This window comes from Myxocyprinus asiaticus, chromosome 23, assembly GCF_019703515.2.
Source record: "Myxocyprinus asiaticus isolate MX2 ecotype Aquarium Trade chromosome 23, UBuf_Myxa_2, whole genome shotgun sequence".
NCBI lineage: Eukaryota > Metazoa > Chordata > Actinopteri > Cypriniformes > Catostomidae > Myxocyprinus > Myxocyprinus asiaticus.
The window spans coordinates 38,107,769-38,130,389 of NC_059366.1; the positions used below are offsets into that span (position 1 = coordinate 38,107,769).

General features: G+C 36.7%; 1 protein-coding gene across 2 annotated transcripts in view; it reads right to left on the minus strand.

Moving 5' to 3' along the window:
* LOC127414068 (putative thiamine transporter SLC35F3) overlaps window positions 1-22,621 on the minus strand; it is an 82,429-nt gene that overhangs the window by 9,106 nt on the left and 50,702 nt on the right. For both annotated transcript variants that reach the window (XM_051651782.1, XM_051651783.1), the window contains one exon: window positions 1,890-2,232. In XM_051651782.1, the coding sequence (XP_051507742.1) occupies window positions 1,890-2,232 (343 nt within the window). The remainder of the gene's footprint in view (window positions 1-1,889; window positions 2,233-22,621) is intronic.

Here is a 22,621-nt window from a genome sequence, read left to right on the forward strand (position 1 = left end):
CAGGAAAAAAACAAATATAAAAAACATTTCACAAAAATAATTTTGTTTCAATGAGTAAAATAGTGTTAGTAAAAAGTGTTTGGACATGTTATGGTTGTCAAACTTAGAGGAACATATCCATAGTTATTGTGTTGAACCTAGTGCATATTTAACCTGTGGTTACTCTTCTAGGTAACCTGTGTGACTTCATATATCCAAAAAAAAAAAAAAAAAAAAAAAACTTTTGGTTGACCAGTTGGTTAAAAGTCATTGCAAAAATGGTTTGGAAAAGTGGTTAGTTTTAAAGGGGTCATGACATTAGGAAACAAATTTTCCTTGATCTTTTGACATATCAGAGGTCATTAACTTAAAACTTCTACCTCACTGTAAAAAAAAAAACATTTGTTGAAACCAAGCAGACAAAATGGCTTGTTCTCTTATGTGATAGACATATGCATCTGACCGCCTCCACAATAAAACATCAACGCCTACTTTACAGGGTTCCCACTCTTTTCAAGGCACAATTTTCCAGGACATTTTATGTGCCCAACAAGTGTAATATTTAAGCAAAAATACATGCGTCCATTTTAATTCAGCTTTTATTTTGGCGTTTCTGTGTGTTTTTGATATTAGTTTCTCACCTCCAGATAAGCAGATCACTACATGGCCCAGTGTGATTATTTATCCCCGTAAACCTGTGATTTAATTAAATAAATACATAGTCTGTATGTGTTGTACTCTTCAGTGTGCTCTGCTCTCTGTTATCTCACATACATAAGAAGATGATCATAATGAGGTGTTTTCAGTGTATGAGCATATGGCTTCACACATTCATCACTTGCAGATTATATATTGAATTAAAATACAGACTTTAGCAGTTTAAATTTGATTAATTGTGCATTCAAACATTCACTTTCATCCAACCCCCCCAATAATCAAAACAAGCAAGTAAACTCCCCCCCCCAATATTTATACCATGATCAATGGAAACATGTAGATGCTTCACGCTGCAAACCCCCAATATTCAAGCCAAATCTAAGCCCTTGGGTCCGACCGTCATCGCTGTCTAAAGTTTATAACTCTTATAACTCACTAATAATGTTTTTGTGGTTAACACAACAGCAATGTTGGAATAAAAAAAAAAAAAACATATTTTGTACTATATCAATACATAAACTATTTTGTCGGAGCAAAGCAGAGATGACAGCAGGTGAGAAAGTATGTGACAGGGATTCGTTCATGACAGTTAAACGTTGTCGTTGTTTAACAATGCGCAGCCGGTGGCAGTGACAACATGATACATATTTGTGTATTTTACTCCTATTCAGTCCCGATCATTACAGTGTTTTTGTAAATGTAACAAAAACTTTGTTAGCAACACAGTCAAACAGTTCTATTAAACTAAAATATTTTCCATGATAAATAATTATTTTCCTGGTCATTTAGGTATTTTTATAATTTTCCATGACTTTTCCATTACTGGGAAACTGCATTGCAAAATTCCAGGTTTTCCTGGTTTTCCAGGTTTTCCAGGGTGCGTAGGACCCCTAGTTTACCTTATTACTTCCGTTGCCCCGCCCAATAGATGGCAAGGAGAGAGCAGGTCAGTCAAGAGCAGCGAGTCAATCATAACAATGGGTGTTTGCTGTCAAGTCTTAAAGGAGAAGCCGCAGCAAAACCAAGCATTTCTGACAGAGGGTCAGATGAGGGTGGAAAAGGATCATGTTTTACCAATATACAGTATGACACACACTTTACTAATATTATAAGTGAACCTCAAGGAACATATTAAAATAATAATAAACAAAGACATGTCATGACCCCTTTAAGAAATAGCACTTGTTTTGATATATTGTGTCTAATGCAATGACATCAAAAAGTGTCCAAACACATTTTCTGTCCTTTCTTACCTGAACCTCTGTTTTGGCGTCTGTTTCTCTGGACTCTTGCACAGGTGGCCGATGTAATACAGAGGGAAGAAGAGGCAGTTCCACGTGGTGGCGAACCACGTGAGAGTGAATGGTGCGTCATACTGCTTGAAGGTGAGTTTGGCCAGCTGGGTGGAGCCTGCCCAAGACGTGCACACGCACATCACCATGGCTACACCCCATATTGCCTTTCGCGCCTGGACGGCGGTCACTCGCACACAGCAGTATAATCTCTGCCTCCCAGTTCCTGACTCTGCCCCTGCACCACCCACCATCGCCTGTCCATCGGCGGTACCCACAATGTTCTCCCGCGGCCGGTCTTCTCCTAAAAACAAACAAAAAATATTCTTGTTTTCAAACAGGTTTTCCGAACATTCCCCTCATCTGCCATTGGTCAACCAAACAGATAGTCTCTGCATATTAAGCTGGAATAAGACAAAAAAATTCACATAGCACTTTTAAGGATTTGGGCTGCTAGCCAAAAGGTTAGTACGATAAAGGAGTAACTACAGCTAGAAAGACTCCCATTCCACTATTATTATGCTTTTGTGCAAAGCACCTTGGCTGCATCAAGGAACACAATTACTGCAAATGGCCAGTCATAATGAACAATAAGATCACTTAAAGAGTGTTCAAAATACACTTCTTCCCAACTGAACTGCAATAGAGTTCCCGCCCTGCTAAAAAGGCTGGTCAGTAGGCTGGTATTAGAGGCATTTTGGGCACTTCTTAGCTGGTCAGGCTGGGAGACCAGATAGCCTCCCAGTTTAATCAGCTGTGGCATGCCCAGTTGGGCCACTCAAATAAACAGATTGCAATTCTGTTAGGTGCCACTAGTAGCACAGAAATTAAACACTGCCCCTTTAAAAGTATGTTCATGTTCCAGTATTACAAGTTCTTCCACAGTTTTTAAAGCATATTAAATCCATATTTAATCCACTGACTTATAAATGTTCTCTCTCTCTCCAAAGAAATGAAACATCAGTTCTCACCAGCGTTCCCTGAAACATTCAAGAGGAAATCAATAGCAATGTTTACTCATTCAACACAGAAACTGCCAAGGGGAAACACTTAAAAAAGAAAAACAAGGATACTTTATGATGCAGACACCCTGGATTGAATCTGTCAAGATTAATTTCTCAAGAACAGCCATGCTATTGTTTAGATCAGATACGCACACCTCAAGCAGTGCTCACCATCCATTCATAAACACTCTTAATGGCTCCTCATCTTCACATGCAGAATAAACGAGTGCAGTAATTACTCCGCTGGTCCCTTGCGGAGGATTCAATTGGTTTATTTATTCAGAAAGAGAAAAAGTTGCATCCTCAATACTGAAGCGTCTGATTACTTTCAAGAGATCTATGAAACAAGAGTAGATACTTAACGAGAAGATACTTAAGAAGATACTTATCATGGTTTTGAGGGAGCTTTTTTTCCTTCACCAAAAACAAAGTTATTCACGAGTTAAACAATCATTTAAAATGATGTTTCAAGAAGCATGCTTACATTCTACTTTTACTATTTATTCAGTATTTAGTATGCATACTGTGCAACGGAGCAGATTACAGTAAATACTGTATCCTAGGCTACAATGCAATGCTCTCAACGCAATCTTCCATTTCAAGTGTTATGAATGAACCAGAAGTATTTAAAGTAATTGTTATTAAAATCAAATTTCTGACAAATTATTTGATTGGACTGTTACTAGTTTTTAGTTTAAAAAAAAGTTGATAACTGTAATTCAAAGAATAAAGCAATCCCTACTGTTTCAAAGAATTATTATTATTTTTTTAAGTATGCAGTATACATTGTATACTGCACAGTGTTCGGTAAATAGTAAGCTAGTATTACATTTTGAACACCTTTGTAAACTGTCTAAAACAAAGTATTTTTAAGACATCCCTGAATTCCTTAAGTGGTATTTTTCCATATGATGCCCTTACAAATATACAGAATACAGATATAATGAGGCCAATATTAATCTATCACTCTCTGAACATTCAAGCCTTCTACAGTTAGACTTTTACAGATGCATGGCATACTGTAGCAGGGATCATTTCAAATGCAAGACAATGAAGGCTCAATTATCATATATTCATGTGCAGAAAGTCATTTCATTTGCAGGCCTAATTATATCACAAACTAGCCTGGATCTAAATCTTTCTTGCACGTCTGTTTCAAAGTAAAAGATGATTTCAAGCTCCTCTTTAAAGGCCTCTAATCTACAGCCAATCAGCCATCAACCCAGAGACATGTCACACTGAGAGATATCCTGAGTGAACACTGTAAACCAGCACCTATTTACATGAAGGAATTATATAATGATACAACAAACTACACTGTATACAGTACAGCTTAAATCTGTATTTTATGTGGTTTAGATTATGTTCTCACTGTAATGCTTTCTCCTGACTAACTTTGATGTAAGAAACACAGAAACCAAATTATAAAATCCAACTCAACTATCCCATCCCCTCACCACACAAACACCAAAACAAAACTGTAACACTGTGGCAGACAGGTCTCTTGCTCATCGTAAAGGAGGAAGCAGGAACCGGGTTTACAACCAAAAGACTTTTAATTCAACATAACAAAAAACTGCTTTTCAGCATAACAAAACCATAATGCACACACAGCTCCATGTGCTTCTCATTCTGATGACTTTTCAGTCCAACAGGCGGGATGTACACGTTTAGCGGCTGTGGGCACCTCCCTCTCTCTCTCGAACTGGTGTCTCCGGCTTCTCTTTATCCCTCTCCCGGCTGATTGCGGTAACTCAGAGCCAGGCGTCCATCTTAACGACAAGGCCCGCCCTCCTCCGTAAAGTGTTCCGTAAAGCCCCGAATGTTTTTATCATCTTGTAGCAATGTCAGAAGTACCAGTGCTTCAGTATCAAGTTGATACAAAAACATATTATTTGAATATTTTAACAATATTTTTTATATTAAGTAATATATAGCCATGAATGATACCTGTCTTTCTACAGTATTGTTAACACCAAATACAGACTCAACTCAGTACACGTGCGCTGTCTTATTGGCAGCTTATTGCAAAAAGAGCGCTTGCAACAAGCGATTGCGGCTGGTGTGTTTGGTCAACATTCCTGTCTTGGCAAGAAATTGGAAACTGTGTAGAGTTGGTCCATCCAGATGCAGTAAGTACCAAATATTTAGATATATAACCTTGAAAACAAAGAGGAATAAATACAGTTTGGGGATCTCTAATCTTTGAGCGTATCTGAAGCTGAGACTAAAGTTAGTGGGACCTTTTAGTTTAATTTCAGAAATATTTAAAGGTTTAGTATATAAATGAAATCTCACAGATGTAACATTGAAACTTTTATCATAAATGAACTGACATTGTATTTTGATATTTCATTAAAGGATAGCCCCAATGTACAGTATCCACAGAGTTCTGGGCTAAGCTTTGAATATCCAGTGACCGCTTCTGGTCGCACCAGAAGGGAAGGTAAACACACTGGAGCCGACACAAAAATGTCTGATAGGAGATTGCGTTTGTCAGTAAGTCAGCATAATGTGTCCAATCCTAGGGTACCGGAACTCTCAGAAACAACATGCAGACTTCCCATGTGATCAGGTTGAAATGAACCCCAACACACAAATCACACATTTAATGCCTTTAAAACATTACTGATCAAGCCTACTCCAGCAACTTTTGCCTTCTGCCATATAAATAGGCAAGTTTTTGGTCTTATTAAAATGTAAGTCTATGGAAATCCTGTGTGTTTGGATTGTTTTAAAAGGAATTTTACAGAATTCATATTATTTCAGCTTTGTGAATGGAAGAGACTTAATGGGTGCATACATATTTATTTATTTATTTATTTATTTTGCGCAAAAAAGGCTACAAAAACTGACAAAAACACACTAATCCGTTTTGTTTAAAACCTCCATTTTCACTTTCCAAATCAACGTTTTCTTAAGTATGTGGTTATGGAGAGCATTTTCAAAAGTCTGCCATTCTTGGTTCCAATGTAAATGAGAGCCGAAAACATAGCAAAATGTATGTATTTTCAAATGTATTCGTGTGGATTGGCCTTAGAGTTTTCAGAGTTAAGACACCTTAACTACAGTATATCAATGACTTCCAATTGATATCATTTATCAAAAAAACTATGAAAGTGATGCCGTAACAAAACAGGTAATGCAGATTAAAAAATTATTATTAAAAAATACTAGGGTGCTGTTAATATACATAATTTTTCTACATCATGTCGTTTATTACATAATTTGAATTCAGAATAGCAAAATAAGTTATACAGTTAGTTATGTGCTTTTAAAAATAAATGTAGCAAAAATGGCAAATGTAGTACCAGGTTGAGCAAGATAAAGCGGTTTAACAGGACATGGTAACAATGTCATAACAATGTATGTGCAATGTTGTAAAAAATATGATAAAAACGTTATCACAGCAACCTTTCCACAATTAAAAGAAATGTTTTGAAGGTTATGTATAGGCTTGAACCAACAACCTTTGGGTTGCCAGCAAATATTCAAGTGCTCTCAATCTTTCTGAACAGCTCGAACAGCCAAACATTTGCTGACATCATCAGAATTTTCCAAGGTTATTCAAGGGAATCAGACCTTGCTCCCAACCTCTTTTAAAGTACCCATAAAATGCAAACTGAAGGCTTGGGTGGTTCTCTGTGAAGCCCTTTTCAAAGTAATGGATACAAAAATTTACTGTACAACTCTGCCACTGCTAATGCTTTGAAACCACACCACTTCCCTGTCCCGTCATAATGAACTACCACTATCACTGTGTATTTAACATGTGGGTAATTTTCTCAAAGCAACAAGCGTGTGTAACCATGGTGACTGATAATCAGTATGACGCAGATAGGGATCTCTGGAGACACATGGGCTGCAGCAGAATACATACTGTAGGCAGCATACTTGCTGCTTAATCAGTTAATGGCTTGACCGACAGCGTTTTTCAAAAGAATGGAACTCTTAAGGAAACTTATTTTCATCCTCCCTCCATAGACTCCACTCCATAGAAGGCAGCATTTTCCAGTTTTCGTATGCAGCCATTGTCACAAATTCATACACAAAACACACATATATGCAAAGTTCACATATTAAGTGTTTGGGATTGATAACAATATTAAACATATTTCTAGCCATGAATTAATCTCACCTTCAGATGTCCCTTCAGGCCATCTCTGCTGTTGCTGGCCAATGTTCCACACTGTGGTCAGCTAAATCATCCAAACACTCTGGCATGTTGGACCAATCAACCCCTAAATGCCAAGCTAAGCATCTAAAATATAATTTTTTAATGTATTTACAGCTTTAGAAACATAAAATACATACTAATCCATTACAAATATGTTTGAATACATGAATCCATTATAAATATATTTGTATAAGTAATATATTATATATTAAGTAAATGCATCAACTGTGTTTAAAAATGTGATGGCATTTAACGTTTAACTAATCTCATTGATTATAAATGCAATGAAATTAACTAATTAATTCCATGAATACAATATTCATCAATTCAATCAGTATACATTTGTACATTTCTAAAGGTGTGTAAAATAATTATGTTTTAGATGCTGTCAATATGTCAGTATTGTATGTTTCGGTGTCTATGCAAATGTGAGAAAATGTACGTTTGCTAGAACATACGAATTCTCATGAGAGCACGTAGGGAAACTAGAAGCATGTAATTTAGCTGCTGTAAGGATGCTTATAAAACTACCATCAATAATAAAGTGTTCTTATAGGATAGGCAGGATAGGCAGTTTCTGTGAGGATATTCTGTGTAATTAACATTGTGATCAGGTCCTTGACTCCTGACATTAGATGGATGTCTTCAGTAAGACTGATGGAGTCTGAATGAGAAAGTAATTTTCTGCTAATGGCTAAGGTATCGACCTTCATAACGTAATTTAAATGGATTCAAAAGTTTCAAGATGAAAATCTTCTAATGTAATTTAGTCGGGGGTTTAATGAAGTGCTAAAGGTTGTAGTGGTCTATATATTATATTTATAGCAGCGGCGTAACTAGACCCTAGCTGATAGGGCTGAAGCCCCGGATCTTTTGTTAATAGGCCCGAATGTTTTTTTGTGATGAGAGAGAGAGTTAATGTTAATTATATCAGGGTACAAAAGCAACAAGGCAGGCTTCAATTCTGGCTTCAAATGTAAATTAATTCCGATCAGTAAGCCCAACTTGCATTAATTGACAGTTCGCACTTTGACTTTTACCTGCTGTTCGTGCTCAAGTTCATCAGATGAATCGTTACTAATGCCTCGTGTGGGAACTTTCTGTTTTCTCTCACAGGGTGCAGTTTTCTGTACCAGAGGCACTGATGTTTTATTATGCAAGCCTTATTTCTTAATATATAATCTATAAGCCTAATTTCTAATCTTCATTTGTTTTTAACAATCCACACACCAAGTAGATTTTAATGCATGCTCCAGTCATCTTTTTTGGTTATGCGGGTTTAGTCAGGAGTCGGTACGTGGGAACAAAGAATGTTTATTGCAATGGAATTTCCTCAGACACAACTCAAAATAGCAGAACAGTGAGCTATAAGCCTAAATATCACAATTAATAGGTCTTAAAATGATAAAATCTCATATCAAAATCAAACAAAAATGACTGCCTGTATATGCACTCTACCTGTGCTGTTCACAAGCCAAGGCTGCTGCTGGAAGAGGTATTAGGGTGTCCAGCAGGGGGTGCTCACTCTGCGGACTGTGTAGGTCCTAATGCCCCAGTATAGTGATGGGTACACTATACTGTAAAAAGGCACCGTCCTTCGGATGAGATGTTAAACCGAGGTCCTGACTCTCTGTGGTCATTAAAAATCCTAGGACACTTCTTGAAAAGAGTAGGGGTGTATCCTGGCCAAATTCCCCCCATTGGCCCTTATCAATCATGGCTTCCTAATAATCCCCATCCATTAATTGGCTCTCTCACTCCACTCTCTCCTCTCCACCAATAGCTGGTGTGTGTTGAGCGTACTGGCGCACTATGGATGCCGTCGCATCATCCAGGTGGATGCAGCACACTGGTGGTGGTTGAGGAGAGTCCACTGTTCACTGTGTAAAGCGCTTTGAGTGTACTGTCAGAAAAGTACTATATAAATGTAACGTTCATTCATTCATTCACATTTCCATGTTATGTGCGAGGAGTTAAACTACTGTGTTTAAATAGCCTTTTTGGGGTGCCTTGATTTTTATATGGTTTAAAATCAAATGACATTGAACTTGTCAAACTATTGAACTTAAGTCTGCATACCAGAGCAAAAGGGAAAAAAACACTTGTACCGTTTATCCAGCGTTGAAACTTTGCTTTGTTAAAAACAACCTGGAATCATATTTAATAGCCTAACAATCATGAAACCCCACCCAGGTGTGAAAATTAAAGTTATTTTTAACTTTACTCGGCGATCCCACGATGCCGTTTTATTGCCACGTTAAACAAAAATATAATAATTACGATTTTGACAGTAAAGTCATAGTATTTTGTGAATAAAGTTGTAGCATTATATTACATTTCGAATGAGAACAAAGTCAAACTTATTCGAATAAATTCATAGACTTTTGAGATTAGTTATAATATTTTGTGAATAAAGTAAAAATTATTAGGATAAAGTCTTAGCATTGTGAGAATAAAGTAGTATATTGTGTGAATAAAGCAGAAATATTAGAGAAACAAATCTCAATATTAGGCTAAAAAGAGGATCATTATCACAACGATAGAACGGACGCAGAGCCAGCAGCTTTGTTAATGCAAGAGATGGATGTGGAGGACGTACTTAAAACATACTTTAGTTTAGGATTTAGCAATAAAGAAATCTTTGGTCTTTTGGCGCATCAGTTATTAGTATCTGGCCACTGCAGTGGTTATGTAGGAAAATAATTTTATTCAGGAGAAAGAACCAGACAGATTTGAACAGTCCCGCTCGGCATTGTTTTGGGATTTTCCTTTCTAAACAATACTGTAACTGAGGGGATGTTACCACATACGATACCTTGATATGGACTTATATAATTCACAGCAATTCCAAATATTTTTCGCTTCACTTGAGTGCAAGCCTATATCTCGTGCCTCCCTTGACATGTTGAATACTCCTGTACTAATGCACACCTCATTCATGAACAGAGAGCTTGAAAAAACTTCCCACAAATTCAGCTCAGTTGCATAGCCAAGTTATCTCCCTGGTCAGTGATGTTGTATGTAAAGACCCAGATGCTCCACTTTGCTGTTGTCCACCACATGACTTTCCTTTCGATTATTCTCAAAATATTACGACTTCAATCTCATAATGCTTTGACTTTCATCTCGTTTTCAAATATTATGCTAAATAACAATTGCAAATTTAAATTGTTAAACTACTTTGGTTTTATTGTTTGCGTTCATTTCTGCACAATGAACAATGAGCCGACAAGTTGTAATTCTCACTTTGATCCTCCACAATTTAAATTAAAACATGTTTGATCTGTTTATTGTGCGCCTGACGTTTGCTTATATAAAGTTCTGAACCAGTGTCAGTGTTGCACTTAATATAATTATTATTTGACAGGTAGGGTGGTCATTTTTTTAAGTCATGGAAGGAAGGATTCTTCTTATTTTTATATTACTATATGGCCAGTGGGCTAAGCACTAGATGACACTGAAGTCTAGCGACGCCCATGATATTTAGGCTGTTTTATGCAAGTCGATACGCGAGGTGAAAGTGTCAAAGAAGCAAAATGATGTAGTTGCTTCAGCAGTTGCATTTAGCTTTTTATGACACTTTTTGTTAGGTTTAGGTCTAAGGTTTAGTGTAGGGAGGTAGGTTTTGTTATTTTAAAACTCGATAGATTATTAACCTTAATCTCATTTGTTTGGGAGAAATCGAACTTGCATTTTAACATGGGATTTTTGCAAAAATGTCACCACAGTCAAATAATTTTCATGAGATCAGACTGATGTAAGAAACTGGAGTCTCCATTCACTCTCGATTTAATCTTATTGTCAATTAGAGAAACAACTGGACAATTAAAGAGATCTTGTTTGTGATCTCTTGTGAGTTTTCATTCTGACTTTTTTGACAAGGCAGGTTAAAATCTGTCTGCGCCAGAGGCTTGATGCGGAATCAGGCTGGAGCATGTTTTTCACAAAAAATGTTACAAAATGATTCAGTGTGTCAAGAGGAACAGTCTAACAAATGATGTCTGCATATGCCAACCATGAACAAAGTGCATTGGCAATGAGGCCAGTTGCAAAATGCCACAGAAATTCAGCTTCAAAAATGTTTTTTTTTTTTTTTTATCTAAACCTCTGTGACCCAGACAGGGTGACACAGTGAGCTCACACACAAAAAGTGGCAGATCTGTTTTTTTTTTTTTTTTTCTGGTAGGTTCTGGTATAATGAGCACAAAATCTGAACCCATGAGCAATCAAAAATATGATTTAATGAGTTATCTCTCACCATATTTCCTGCTTCAGAATGGGTTTACATTTGGAAAAAGCCATAGGCTGCCTTCAGCCCAAAATGGTATTGCTGACTCTTAAAAATGGTGAATTATCCATCATAATAGCTGCAGCCCTCTTGTGGGTCATTAGGTTCAATGATTGCTTTGTATGCTTGTACATTTGCCATATAATTTGTTTATTTTACAAGTACAGATTCACAAGATTACCCCTAATAATGATTCCCTTTTCGAGAACAATAATGCCCTCATTTATTCTGCTGAACTAACTCATAGAATACATGGTCAAAAGTATGTGGACAATAGAAACAGATCAATGGGTCTGTTCCAAAACCTAATGAGCATCCTCTGGAGGCAGCATTTTAAGACATCATAGATGCGCTTCCGATGCGAAGGCTGTCCCAAAAGGTAAATATCTTAATTATGCTGCCTTCTAAGATTCAAAATTCTAAAGGTTGCGTCAGATGTATCCTTCCCTGGGTAGGCGATCCCAGAATGCATTGTGATAAGCTCAGCAGAAAAATAAATCCAAGATGGTGGATGAATTGAGAGAAATTTAGATTATAAATATTCTTATAATCCATTCAGTACTAAAAGTATCGATATATAACAGTTTAATATGATACAAAACCAACTATTTTATCCAAAACGTGTGCGTGCTGTGTGTATTTGTGCTCATTAGAGAATTGCGTCGTTTCCCTCACATCACCTGTACTGAAATCAGTTGCGAGTCGAGTGTCCCGTGTGCTGCGTGTGATGAGCGCTATTTGAATGATGCGTTGAGCTGCTGCCTATGTAGAGCATTCCAAATTGCACTCTTATGAGGCATCATTTCAGTAAGGATGCTGCCATAGAAGACAGCTATCTATGTAGGCAGGAGACATCCCTGCCCAGTAGGTGGCGATATGCATGAAGAATGCGAATCACCAAAAACACAAGAATGTGAAAGTTAAAGTGGAGATTGATTGTGAAAATGGACTTTAATATTTATCTGTTTCTCACCCACACCTATCATATCACTTCTGAAGATACGGATTTAACTACTGGAGTCTTGTGGATTACTTCTATGCTGCCTTTATGTGCTTTTGGAGCTTACAATTTTTGGCCAACATTTACTTGAATTGTGAGGACTTACAGAGATATTCTTCTAAAAATCTTTGTTTGTGTTCAGCAGAAGAAAGAAAGTCATAGACATTTGGGATGGCATGAGGATGAGTAAATGATGAGAGAATTTTCATTGTTGGGTGTACCATACCTTTAAGCTAGGGTTTTTTCAAAATCCCAAAACAAAGACCAAAATGATTAATTGTAACTCCTCCTACAGCTTTAAATCTACATCCAACAAACTTGGCACAGACCTTCACACTGTTCTGGCCTAGTGTACTATATCTTTTCTAACTGGTCGGACTTTTCTTATAGCAGGAGAGATAAATCCCATAAACTTACATTGGAAGAAAAGCCCCACAGCAATGTTCCATCATAGTACAAAACTTTCCCAGAAGAAAGGACCAAACTCCCTAATAATGCCTATAACTTCTGAAATTAAATGCCCAGCAAGCTCATGGGTGTGGTGCCTTGTGTCCAAAACCTTTTGCCCAATTAGTGTAATTTTCAATTCAGAGTCACTGAATACAAAATACAAAGTAATTTTAAAGTCTTAGCAGACATCCTTTATAACTAACTCTAAATTCTGCACATTTGGCAAAGACCCAGTGTTGGTTTCCTTTATCTACTGTGGAAAACCGACTTCCATGCCATTTTTCTACATATTCTGAATAAGTCTCTGAGCCATTTAGTCTACCATAGCTTTGCTCTCTCCTATGTTTGTCTCTGCAGTGCAGATCTCTTTTGCTGATAACTGCCAGGTCTTTGTAGCACCAACTCTCTTTGTAGTGCTCCCCCCACCTCTCTCTCTCCCTCAGTTAGCTCAACGAGCATGAAAGAGCACAGTCCTCTGTCTCCACCTAAAAACATTGCCTCCACTCTAATACACACATACACGCACACACACACACACACACACACACACACGGAACTGGTCCATGTTATTTTGTAATGACAGTCATAAGTGTGTGAGGAGAATGTGAGACACCATTGCTCGATTTCAAACAGAGAAGAAATACAAATGTGTTGCCATCTGGATGACAGTGGTACAGCTCTGCAGTGCAATGTCCCATGGTTTCTGGGAAGAGCACATAAATCTGTAAGCTTTAAGTGGATTTCCCTACACTCTTTAAATCTTCCATAAAGGGATAGTTCACCAAATAATTAAAATTCTGTCATTATGTACCCTCATGTTGTTTCAAATATATATGACTTTCTTTCTTTCATGGAACATGAAAAGAGATGTTAGGCAGAATGTTAGCCTCAGTCACCATTTATATACCATTATATACACCATTGCATTTTTCTTCTATACATGGTGACTGAGACTGTAAGTGCCTAACATCTCCTTTTGTATTCAACGGAAGAAAGTCAGTCATACAAGTTTGGAACAACACAAGGGTGAGTAAATCTTGACAGAATTGACATTTTTATTCACAGTAACTTATTCACCATCTTTGATTTTTGACGGGAATGACAACGAGGCTGTGAGGGATAGATGTACAGTGTCTTCAACGGGCTGGACTGCAGTTTAAAGTGTTTTTGGATTGTTCTGCAGACAAAACATTGAAAAAAAAAATATCTTTCCAACCACACTCAGTTGACAAAAACTCCAGCCAACATGGGCTGTGGAAAATCAGATGGGATCTAGGAACTTTATTGAGCTTTATACCGTATGTGGCATTAAAGAGATGGTAAGTTTATCGCTCACAGCCTCATTTTCATTCTCGTTAAAAATCAAAGATGGCACTAGTGTGAATAAAGTCTTTAAAGGAATATTCCAGATTAAATGATTAAAAAGTTTAGCTCTATTGAAAGCATCAGAGGCATGCTGTTGATTACCATAGAAAATAGTTTTGATTTGCCCATCAGTTTATAAAAACAAAGTATTTAAACTTGAAATTTTCCCATAGACGTCCATTGTAAATTGTTTTTTTACTTTTAATTTTTTTACGCACCTACATACCAGGTTGAAATGATTTTATCTGGTAATTGCCAGCACAACAAAGATGCCTTTAGCTCCCAGTGTATACACTGACCGTCTGATTCATATTGCACATATAATTGCCAGACTCAAGCTGAAATTGCCAATTTTTGTTTTTATTATTATAATTTGTTTTTTAACTGGCAAGAAATGCAAGTGCTTTCAAGGATGAAATTCTGGATTTCACTGGAACTTTGACAAAGTTTGTTAGGTTAGTGTCATCAAATATTTGAAAGAGTTTATATTTGAGACACTTGATAAGTTAACTAGATATCCACAAGCAACTGAGATATTTCTGTGAAAAAAACATCATTTATATATTTGTATATGTGTGTTTTCTGTATAACGTTACACAAAGAGTACTGTGATTGGTCTCTTTACATATCGTCAGATGATCTCTTTCTTTTTAAATGGCCAGATTTAGGGCAGAATAAAGATGCAACGAGGACTGCAAAAGTCTGGCAAGACTATAATTTAACTTGCATTTAATACATTTATGTCTATCAGATCATCTTTATTTTTTGCATTATACTTTTAAAACTTGGGTGGTAAACTGCATTTATTTGTCGTTGGGTGCAGCTTTTTGCATTTCAGCTACCTGGAACTGCTATGAGTGGCATATGCTTTGCTGCAGCCTAACAATAATTGCCCTCATAAATTAACATTAATTTATGCTGACACCGCCCATATGTTTTCAAACCCCTGTTTGCACGCTGCAGTCATGCAGTTCCAAGTTTTCAATGTGCACCAAAAGTCTCCATATACAATTAAAGGAAATTATTCAGCATTGTAAGACAAAGCTTAAAGATAGAGGACACTATTTTAACAAAACACTTAAAATGTCTTTTAATCTGGGGGCCTGGGTAGCTCAGCAAGTAAAGATGCCTACTACCACAACTGGAGTCGCAAGTTAGAATCCAGGGCGTGCTGAGTGAATCCAGTCAGGCTTCCTAAGTAACCAATTGGCCCGGTTGCTAGGGTGGGTAGAGTCACGTTGGGTTAACATCTTCGTGGTCACTATAATGTGGTTCTCGCTCTCGGTGGGGCGTGTGACGAGTTGTGAGGCGTGAGCCTCCACACGCGCAAGGTCTCCACGGTAATGTGCTCAACAAGCCACGTGATAAGATGCACGGATAGACGGTCTCAGACAACTGAGATTCGTCCTCCGCCACCCGGATTGAGGTGAGTCACTATGCCACCACGAGGACTTAGAGCACATTGGGAATTGTGCCCCCCCCCACCCCACACACACACACACACAAAAATGTCTCTTAATCTATCCGAACATTCTTATCGAGGTAAATCCACATCCATTTATTAGAGTGTTTTTTGGTCATTTTGTCTACTCGTCAAATACATCAAATGGGTACTCATTAAATGTTTAGTCAGACAATTATTGTGGTGTTTTTTTAATGTTTTTTGTTTTTTATGACCAATCATTGCTATCACATCCCAGTACTCATGCCAATCCCTGGTCATGAAAACAAGTGGCTCTGCACAGTATGTGTGTGCTTGTGCAGCTGGTCAGTGAACCCTGCAGTGTCCAGTTGGAAGGACAGATGCTTGCGATGTCCCACTCTATTGTGACCCTGCTAACTGTGCACCGACATGACAGAGAGGAATATGTGCCTCACATCAGCTTTAAAAACCTTTCGATCTATAGGCTTAGTTTTAATGCTTGAAATTAGATTTGAAGACAAATATAGAGTGAATTGTGCCTATGCATTAATTTCTTTACAAAATTATAATTTATTAATTTATTGATTTATTTCAAATGAATAAGTTGGATCAGAGAGTAAAGGAAAAGCAGACAACAAGTGGCCAGCAAACTTGAAAACTCCTTCAAGACCATTGAAGGTGGTGGCACTTCATGAAGTTGGTCATTAATTTATTTTAACACAGCCTCGAACTCCTGCAGAAGACAGACCGCAGTTTAACAGACTGGAGTCACGCCATCTTTACCTGCTCTGGATCAATGCATAATAGATGGACTGTAAGTTCCCCTACTGAATCTAATTGATGAGTCTCCGCAGAAAGTGTCTCCCCTAACACAGCTATCCACACTAATGTACTGACAGTGTCAAGTCCTCAAGCAATCTGACAGTTAGCAAGTAACCATCCACTTAAGAACATAAACTAATTCAAATCACTCTGTAAAGACTGAGACAAGTGTGCTTAAACTCAATTAATCAATTAAACACTAAAGGGCATTTCTGCCTTGTATGATTGTTTACATTGAGGCACTTACAATGGAAGTAAATGGGGCCAATCATTAAACGTTAAAAACGTTTAAAAAGTACAGCCACTAGATTTAAAAAACATGCGTGTTAACATGATTTTAGTGTGATAAAATTGCTTACTAACTGCTGTATGTTACAATATATCCAATTTGAAAAAAGAATTAAATCTACAGAAGTGCTTCAGTTTAATTACAGGCTCCACATTTCTGACTTTAGACCCTCCTAAACTTGTCCTCTTTCACTTCCATTGTAAGTGCCTCACTGTAACCTTTATTTTTATTTTTTAAGAAAAGGAGGAACGAATCTAAATAAATTTTTGTGGTTAATCAAAATTATGCCACAAATGTTGTCGATTGAGCTTATCTTGTGTTGTACCCGGAATATTCCTTTAATTAATAACCTGTTCTACATAAGATGGTTTTTACCTTTATATAATTTCTTTATAAAGAACGGTACAGGTCTAATACATGGGCTGTTAGATTGCCGAAGGGTCTGCCCAATTTAAATATGCTTTGCTCAGCAAGAAAATAAATTAGAGGGAACATTGTTGAGCTGTATACTACTGTTTAGGAACTAGGTATTTCTTGAGGCTTTCTTGGTAGGAACAAAGAAAGATGTTTCTGATGATTAAAAAAAGTAATCCAAGCTAGAAAATGTAAACATTTAAAGTCATTTCTAAGTCTGTCTGAGATCTCTTCTCCTCACTTGTGTGCTGAACAGAGACAAAGCACCCATTTCCACTCTTTGAAAAATGCCTCTTAGTAGGGATTACGCTCATCCAAACGCACACGTATCACTGGCAACATGCTAAAGTTATTCATAGACTGATGCTCTCAATCAAGCTGAAGGATGTCAGACAGAATAACACACATAATGTGTTGCGGCTGACTGGTGTGAAATACTGTTTACTTGATTAAAGCGCTTGAATTAAAGTGCTGGGTATGCACCAAAAAATAAAAAAAAAAAAAAAAAAAAAACTTAAAATGCCCCACTGGCTTCCAATCAGGACATATAGTCCTTACCAAAGCCAAGAACTGAAAAGAAAGAGTTTTGGCAGTGAAAGTGTGTGAATCACATCAGTGTAATGACACACCGTAGGTTTATTACAGTCTCTTACTCCTGCCAGCCTGCATTAGATTTACCGCCTGATGGAGTAGCGGCTCGGGTTTACACATTCCCCTGGCTTAATGTGTGAGCTGCAATGAATATCAGTACTACTTATAAGTTATAACTAAATACAATATATCTTCATGTAGCATTGAGTGGGTGGCTGTGTGGTTGTTTACCAGGCAAAACAGATGCATTCTATTTTCAGTAAAGGCAGGGCTCCAGATTAAAAAAAAATGAATCAGGAGCCTTTGGCTCCTAAACTGAAAGGAGCCAAATGGCTGTTTTTAGTTGCCAAATCACAGATTTTCTTTCTAAACAAAATAGAAAGCCAAAGAAAAGGAAGTCAGCTGATAACCCATTCATTGAAGGTTTAATAAACAGTATATATAGTTGAGAAGATAAGTTTGCATTCCTTTTTGTCTCAAAAATGTTCATATCCCTCTCATAATTTATACAAGTGATAAAATATATATATTTTTTATTTAGTACTGCTCTTCAGAATCAACATTACAGATATTTACATGAAGTATAGTATGCATATAGTAGTGTGGTCTTCTTGAGCATCAATGAATGTTTGCACCTTGTGTAATAGTTGTGTACAAGTCCCTCAATTGTCTCAATTGATTTTGTATATATATATATAATCAAGCTTTTGAAACTTAGGACAATTGAGGGACTTGTACAAAACTATTACACAACAATTACATTCATTGATGCTCAAGAAGACAACACACTACTATTTGTATACTATACTTTATGTAAATATCTGTAACAGTAAAGAAAGACTAAGGCAATATTTTAAAACAATTAAATTAAATATATATATATTTGCAAATTGAATGAAATCCAAGATGCAGTTTATTGTGCTACTCCAATCCAAATCAGTAATTACCAGAAGAAAAAAGTGGTACACAATAAGGGACTTTTAATTATAAAAAAAGCCCGAAATACACATGGGACTCTTATTTTGAAATGACTGTGCTCCCAGTTGTGAGCTCAATGACAGCTGATTTGCTGAGAAAGTGGATCTGATTCAAACTGCTAACCTGAGCTCCTGAGTTCACACTCTCAGTTCTTTTTGGGTGATTCATGAAAAAGATCCAGTTCAAAAGAGTCATATGTTCATGATACTCTCGCGCTGGGTTTGTTTTTGCATGCAGTGCAGCGTGCTCATCACAACAGAATGGGTGAAAAGCAGCATGAGACACACTGGTTGTGCGTGTTCTATAAATATATTCCATAACTCACCAGATGATATCTGATGAAACCGCATATGAATGCACATAACCCGACTGTTGCCAGTGGCGACTAGATTTTAAATTATTGTCGCAATCAATTGTTTTTGGTTGCATTTGTGACCATTTTAGTTGCAGTCTGGAGCCCTGAAATGTGATGTTTGCACTTTCAGTGACACTAGTGGCAATAATAGTCCTAATGACTGTTTTCAAACAGGTTTCCTAAATGCTCCACCCATCTGACATTGGTCGGTGAAACCAGGGGTTTGCAAGAGAGGGGGGAAAATTTTAGAGAAAAAAATTTCAATTTACTGTTTCATTCTACTTTCTAAACATTAGAATTTAAAATGTTTAGTACAGTTACAATATAAAAGCTAACTAATTTGGCAAACAACATGTTGTCTTTATAAGATCACACTTATAATTTTTCTCATGCAATGTAAATGGGTCTTTATACATGACAATATATAGCTGCCTTTATTATTATAGGAAGGGGATCATCATATTTGGGGGTCCTTCGCATCAAAAAGTTTGAAAAGCCCTGGCTTAAACAGATACGAACCATTTTGTTGCGCCAATGTAGCTATATCGGGCTAGCCAGGTCACTTTTTTACAATCAAGATTTTAGATTAAAATGCATCTAAATATATACAGGCAGGCTTCCCACACCTTTTGACCCATGGATTCCCATGACTGTTCCAGTCGTTTTTGATTACTGGAAAAGTACAAATATTACTTTTAAAAAATAATGATTATGGAGACTGCACTCACAACCTTTTTTTTTTTTTTTTTTTAGAATCCCCCTGTCTGCTTTTGGTTGAAATACAAATAGTCCAACCCCAAACGTATGCCATTTGCTGAGCTATGTCCTTGGTGTTTAAACTTTTTAAGGCAACTGAAATGCATATAGCTTACTTGTAGTTGTTTCTGCATATTTTGCTGGGATGGGAGAAAGTATTGTAATGTCAAATATTGCTCATATCATCTTTAAAGTATTTTGCTGAATTTTCTATAAGGAAATCCACAAGACCCAACAGATCTCAGAACTGCCAACATACATCTTTTAGTAATGAAAGAAGCTGCCAGAATTTGGCTGTGGGCAATCCAAAACTGCTAGAACAGAAAGAAAAGGCCCTTTGGGTCTGAGCCTGAGCTGAAACCAAAGATCACTGATTGCTTAATATCCTCACTTTATTTACTAAATAAACATACTCTAGTGTACACCAGATTGCACTGATTCTTCTGCAGCCTATGGACCAGACACTTACCTTATCTTTACTATATAGGGTACAATGGGGCTAAAGGCTCCCCGGGGTAAAAGGCTCCTTGATTTTATTTTAACCCAAAACACTAAATAGCATCAAAAACTACCTCAGCACTTTTCTAAACACCTGTTTGTCACAATACACTGCAAGATTTTCCTGATCCATGAGATCTTTGCGTGTGGTGTATAAAGGTTGATTTTGAGGCAATTTGATCTAATTTTTTTATATTTTTTTAAATGCTGTAAATTTATGTAGCTAATGAAAATCTCGGAAATTAACAAATTTGAGACAAAATACTTTTTGTTTAAGGTCATTCCCATAAGTGAAAGGATAGCTTTTGTTGCGGGGGTTAAAGGCCCCATGTATACACGTTGTTTTTATTTTTTTAAAGTGGGGCGAATAGATTTGTAATGAAAAATGTTCAAAGTGGGCTCACATTGACTCATCCAATCATAATAGAGATTAGTTTGTTTATAGAATTGAGATGTTATAAAATGCCAAATGTGTTTGAAATTAACAGAAACCTGTAAACCTTTTCTGAAGTAATCATTTTGAGTAAGTATTATCTTAATTTGTTACTCAAAAAAGCATCTTGCTGTCTCAAAACAATTTGCATTTGTTGACAAATTGTGCCCTATAACTATTGCCCCGTTATCTACACGATATCACTTTAAACCCCCTTGGGGCCTTTTACCCCAAGTGTGGATTAAAAGGCTCCCTCACAACCTTTTTTTTTGTTGTTGTTTTGTTTTGTTTTTTCACTGAATTTTAATCAAAACAACTTTCTGTTATTATTACTTTTCAAAAAAATGTATGTTGCTCCATCATTTTTCAATAAACATAAATAAAACATTTTCGATCTTGATACATTTTGTGACAAGAAAAAAGCAAAACTTCCTTAAGGGGTGCCTTTAGCCCTGTTGTACCCTATATACTGTATACATACATTATTATTTCAAGTCATTCTCTGAATTTTGACAAAATCTAGATAGCCTTAGTGACAAATTTACCTCAGGCAGAGTTCCCAACAACACCAAATTCTTAAATGAATATTCCAGGTTCAATACAAGTAAAGCTCAATCAACAGCATTTGTGGCATAATGTTGATTACCATGAAAAATAATTTCAACTTGCCCATCCTTTTCTTTAATACAATGGAGCACTTACAATGGAAGTGAATGGGGCCAATTTTTTGAGGGTTTAAAGGCAAAAATTAAAAGCTTATAATTTTATAAAACCACTTACATAAATTCTTCTGTTAAAAGTTTATTATAACATGAAAAATTTCGTAAGTGATATTGTTTACGTCTTGTGGCTATAATTTGTTAACAGTGAGAATCACTTCCATTGTAAGGGCCTTACTGAAACCCAAATGTTAGCTTTTTTTTTTTTTGCTTTTTTTTATCAACATTATGCCACAAATGCTGTCAATTGAGCTTAACTTGTATTGAACCTGGAATATTACTTTCAGTTTGCAAGGCATAAAAATACAGCACTGGCCCAATAGGGCATATAACAATTCCATCAACTGCTTCAAAATGCTGGTCATAGGCCCATCCTTATTGCTGAACCCTGATATGTGTGCAGAGGAATGAACTGGAAAATCAAGAGAGCAGTGAACCAAACAGAACAAGAAAGTGATTACCAGCAGCAAGTGGTAAACTGTCTCTGAAGCACAGATGCTGTCAGGAGCTCAGAGCAGATTTATAGTCTATTTCTCCAGCTTATGCTGGTCATCATCTCAGACTGGTCACTTGGGGAAGTCAGTTACTCATACTCCAGAACATACATAAACGAGATGTCAGGGTGTGACAAAGATGGTTGACACAATGTCCTGAGATTATGACGTGCTTAACCAAAAACTGCTGAAATGTCAGTTTATGCCAATACAAATGTGCAAATTGTAATTTTGCAAATACAGACTGTAAAACAACAGCTTCAGCTGCAAATAAAATGTCCTGCATTCTAAGATTAAAGCTTATCTGTTTTATAGGCATCTAGAAACTATATAACTGCCCAGTAGAAAAGTGAATTTACAAATAAACAGAGCACACATCACACATGCACATACCCAAGCATCCTTAAATGTACTCATACACACATCTTCCATGCCCATAACATGGGGTTCATCCATCACTGAGAAAGGAAAGAATGAGACATGTAGTCAACTTGATGTACCATACAGCTCAACAGGAAATTCAAAACTTCCTGGGTGGTTCCACTGCCATGCCCATGAAATCAGGAATAAGGTCACTTCTAAATCTGACCAATAGCAATTACTAATTATCTGACGGATATTTGATTAATAGTAATCA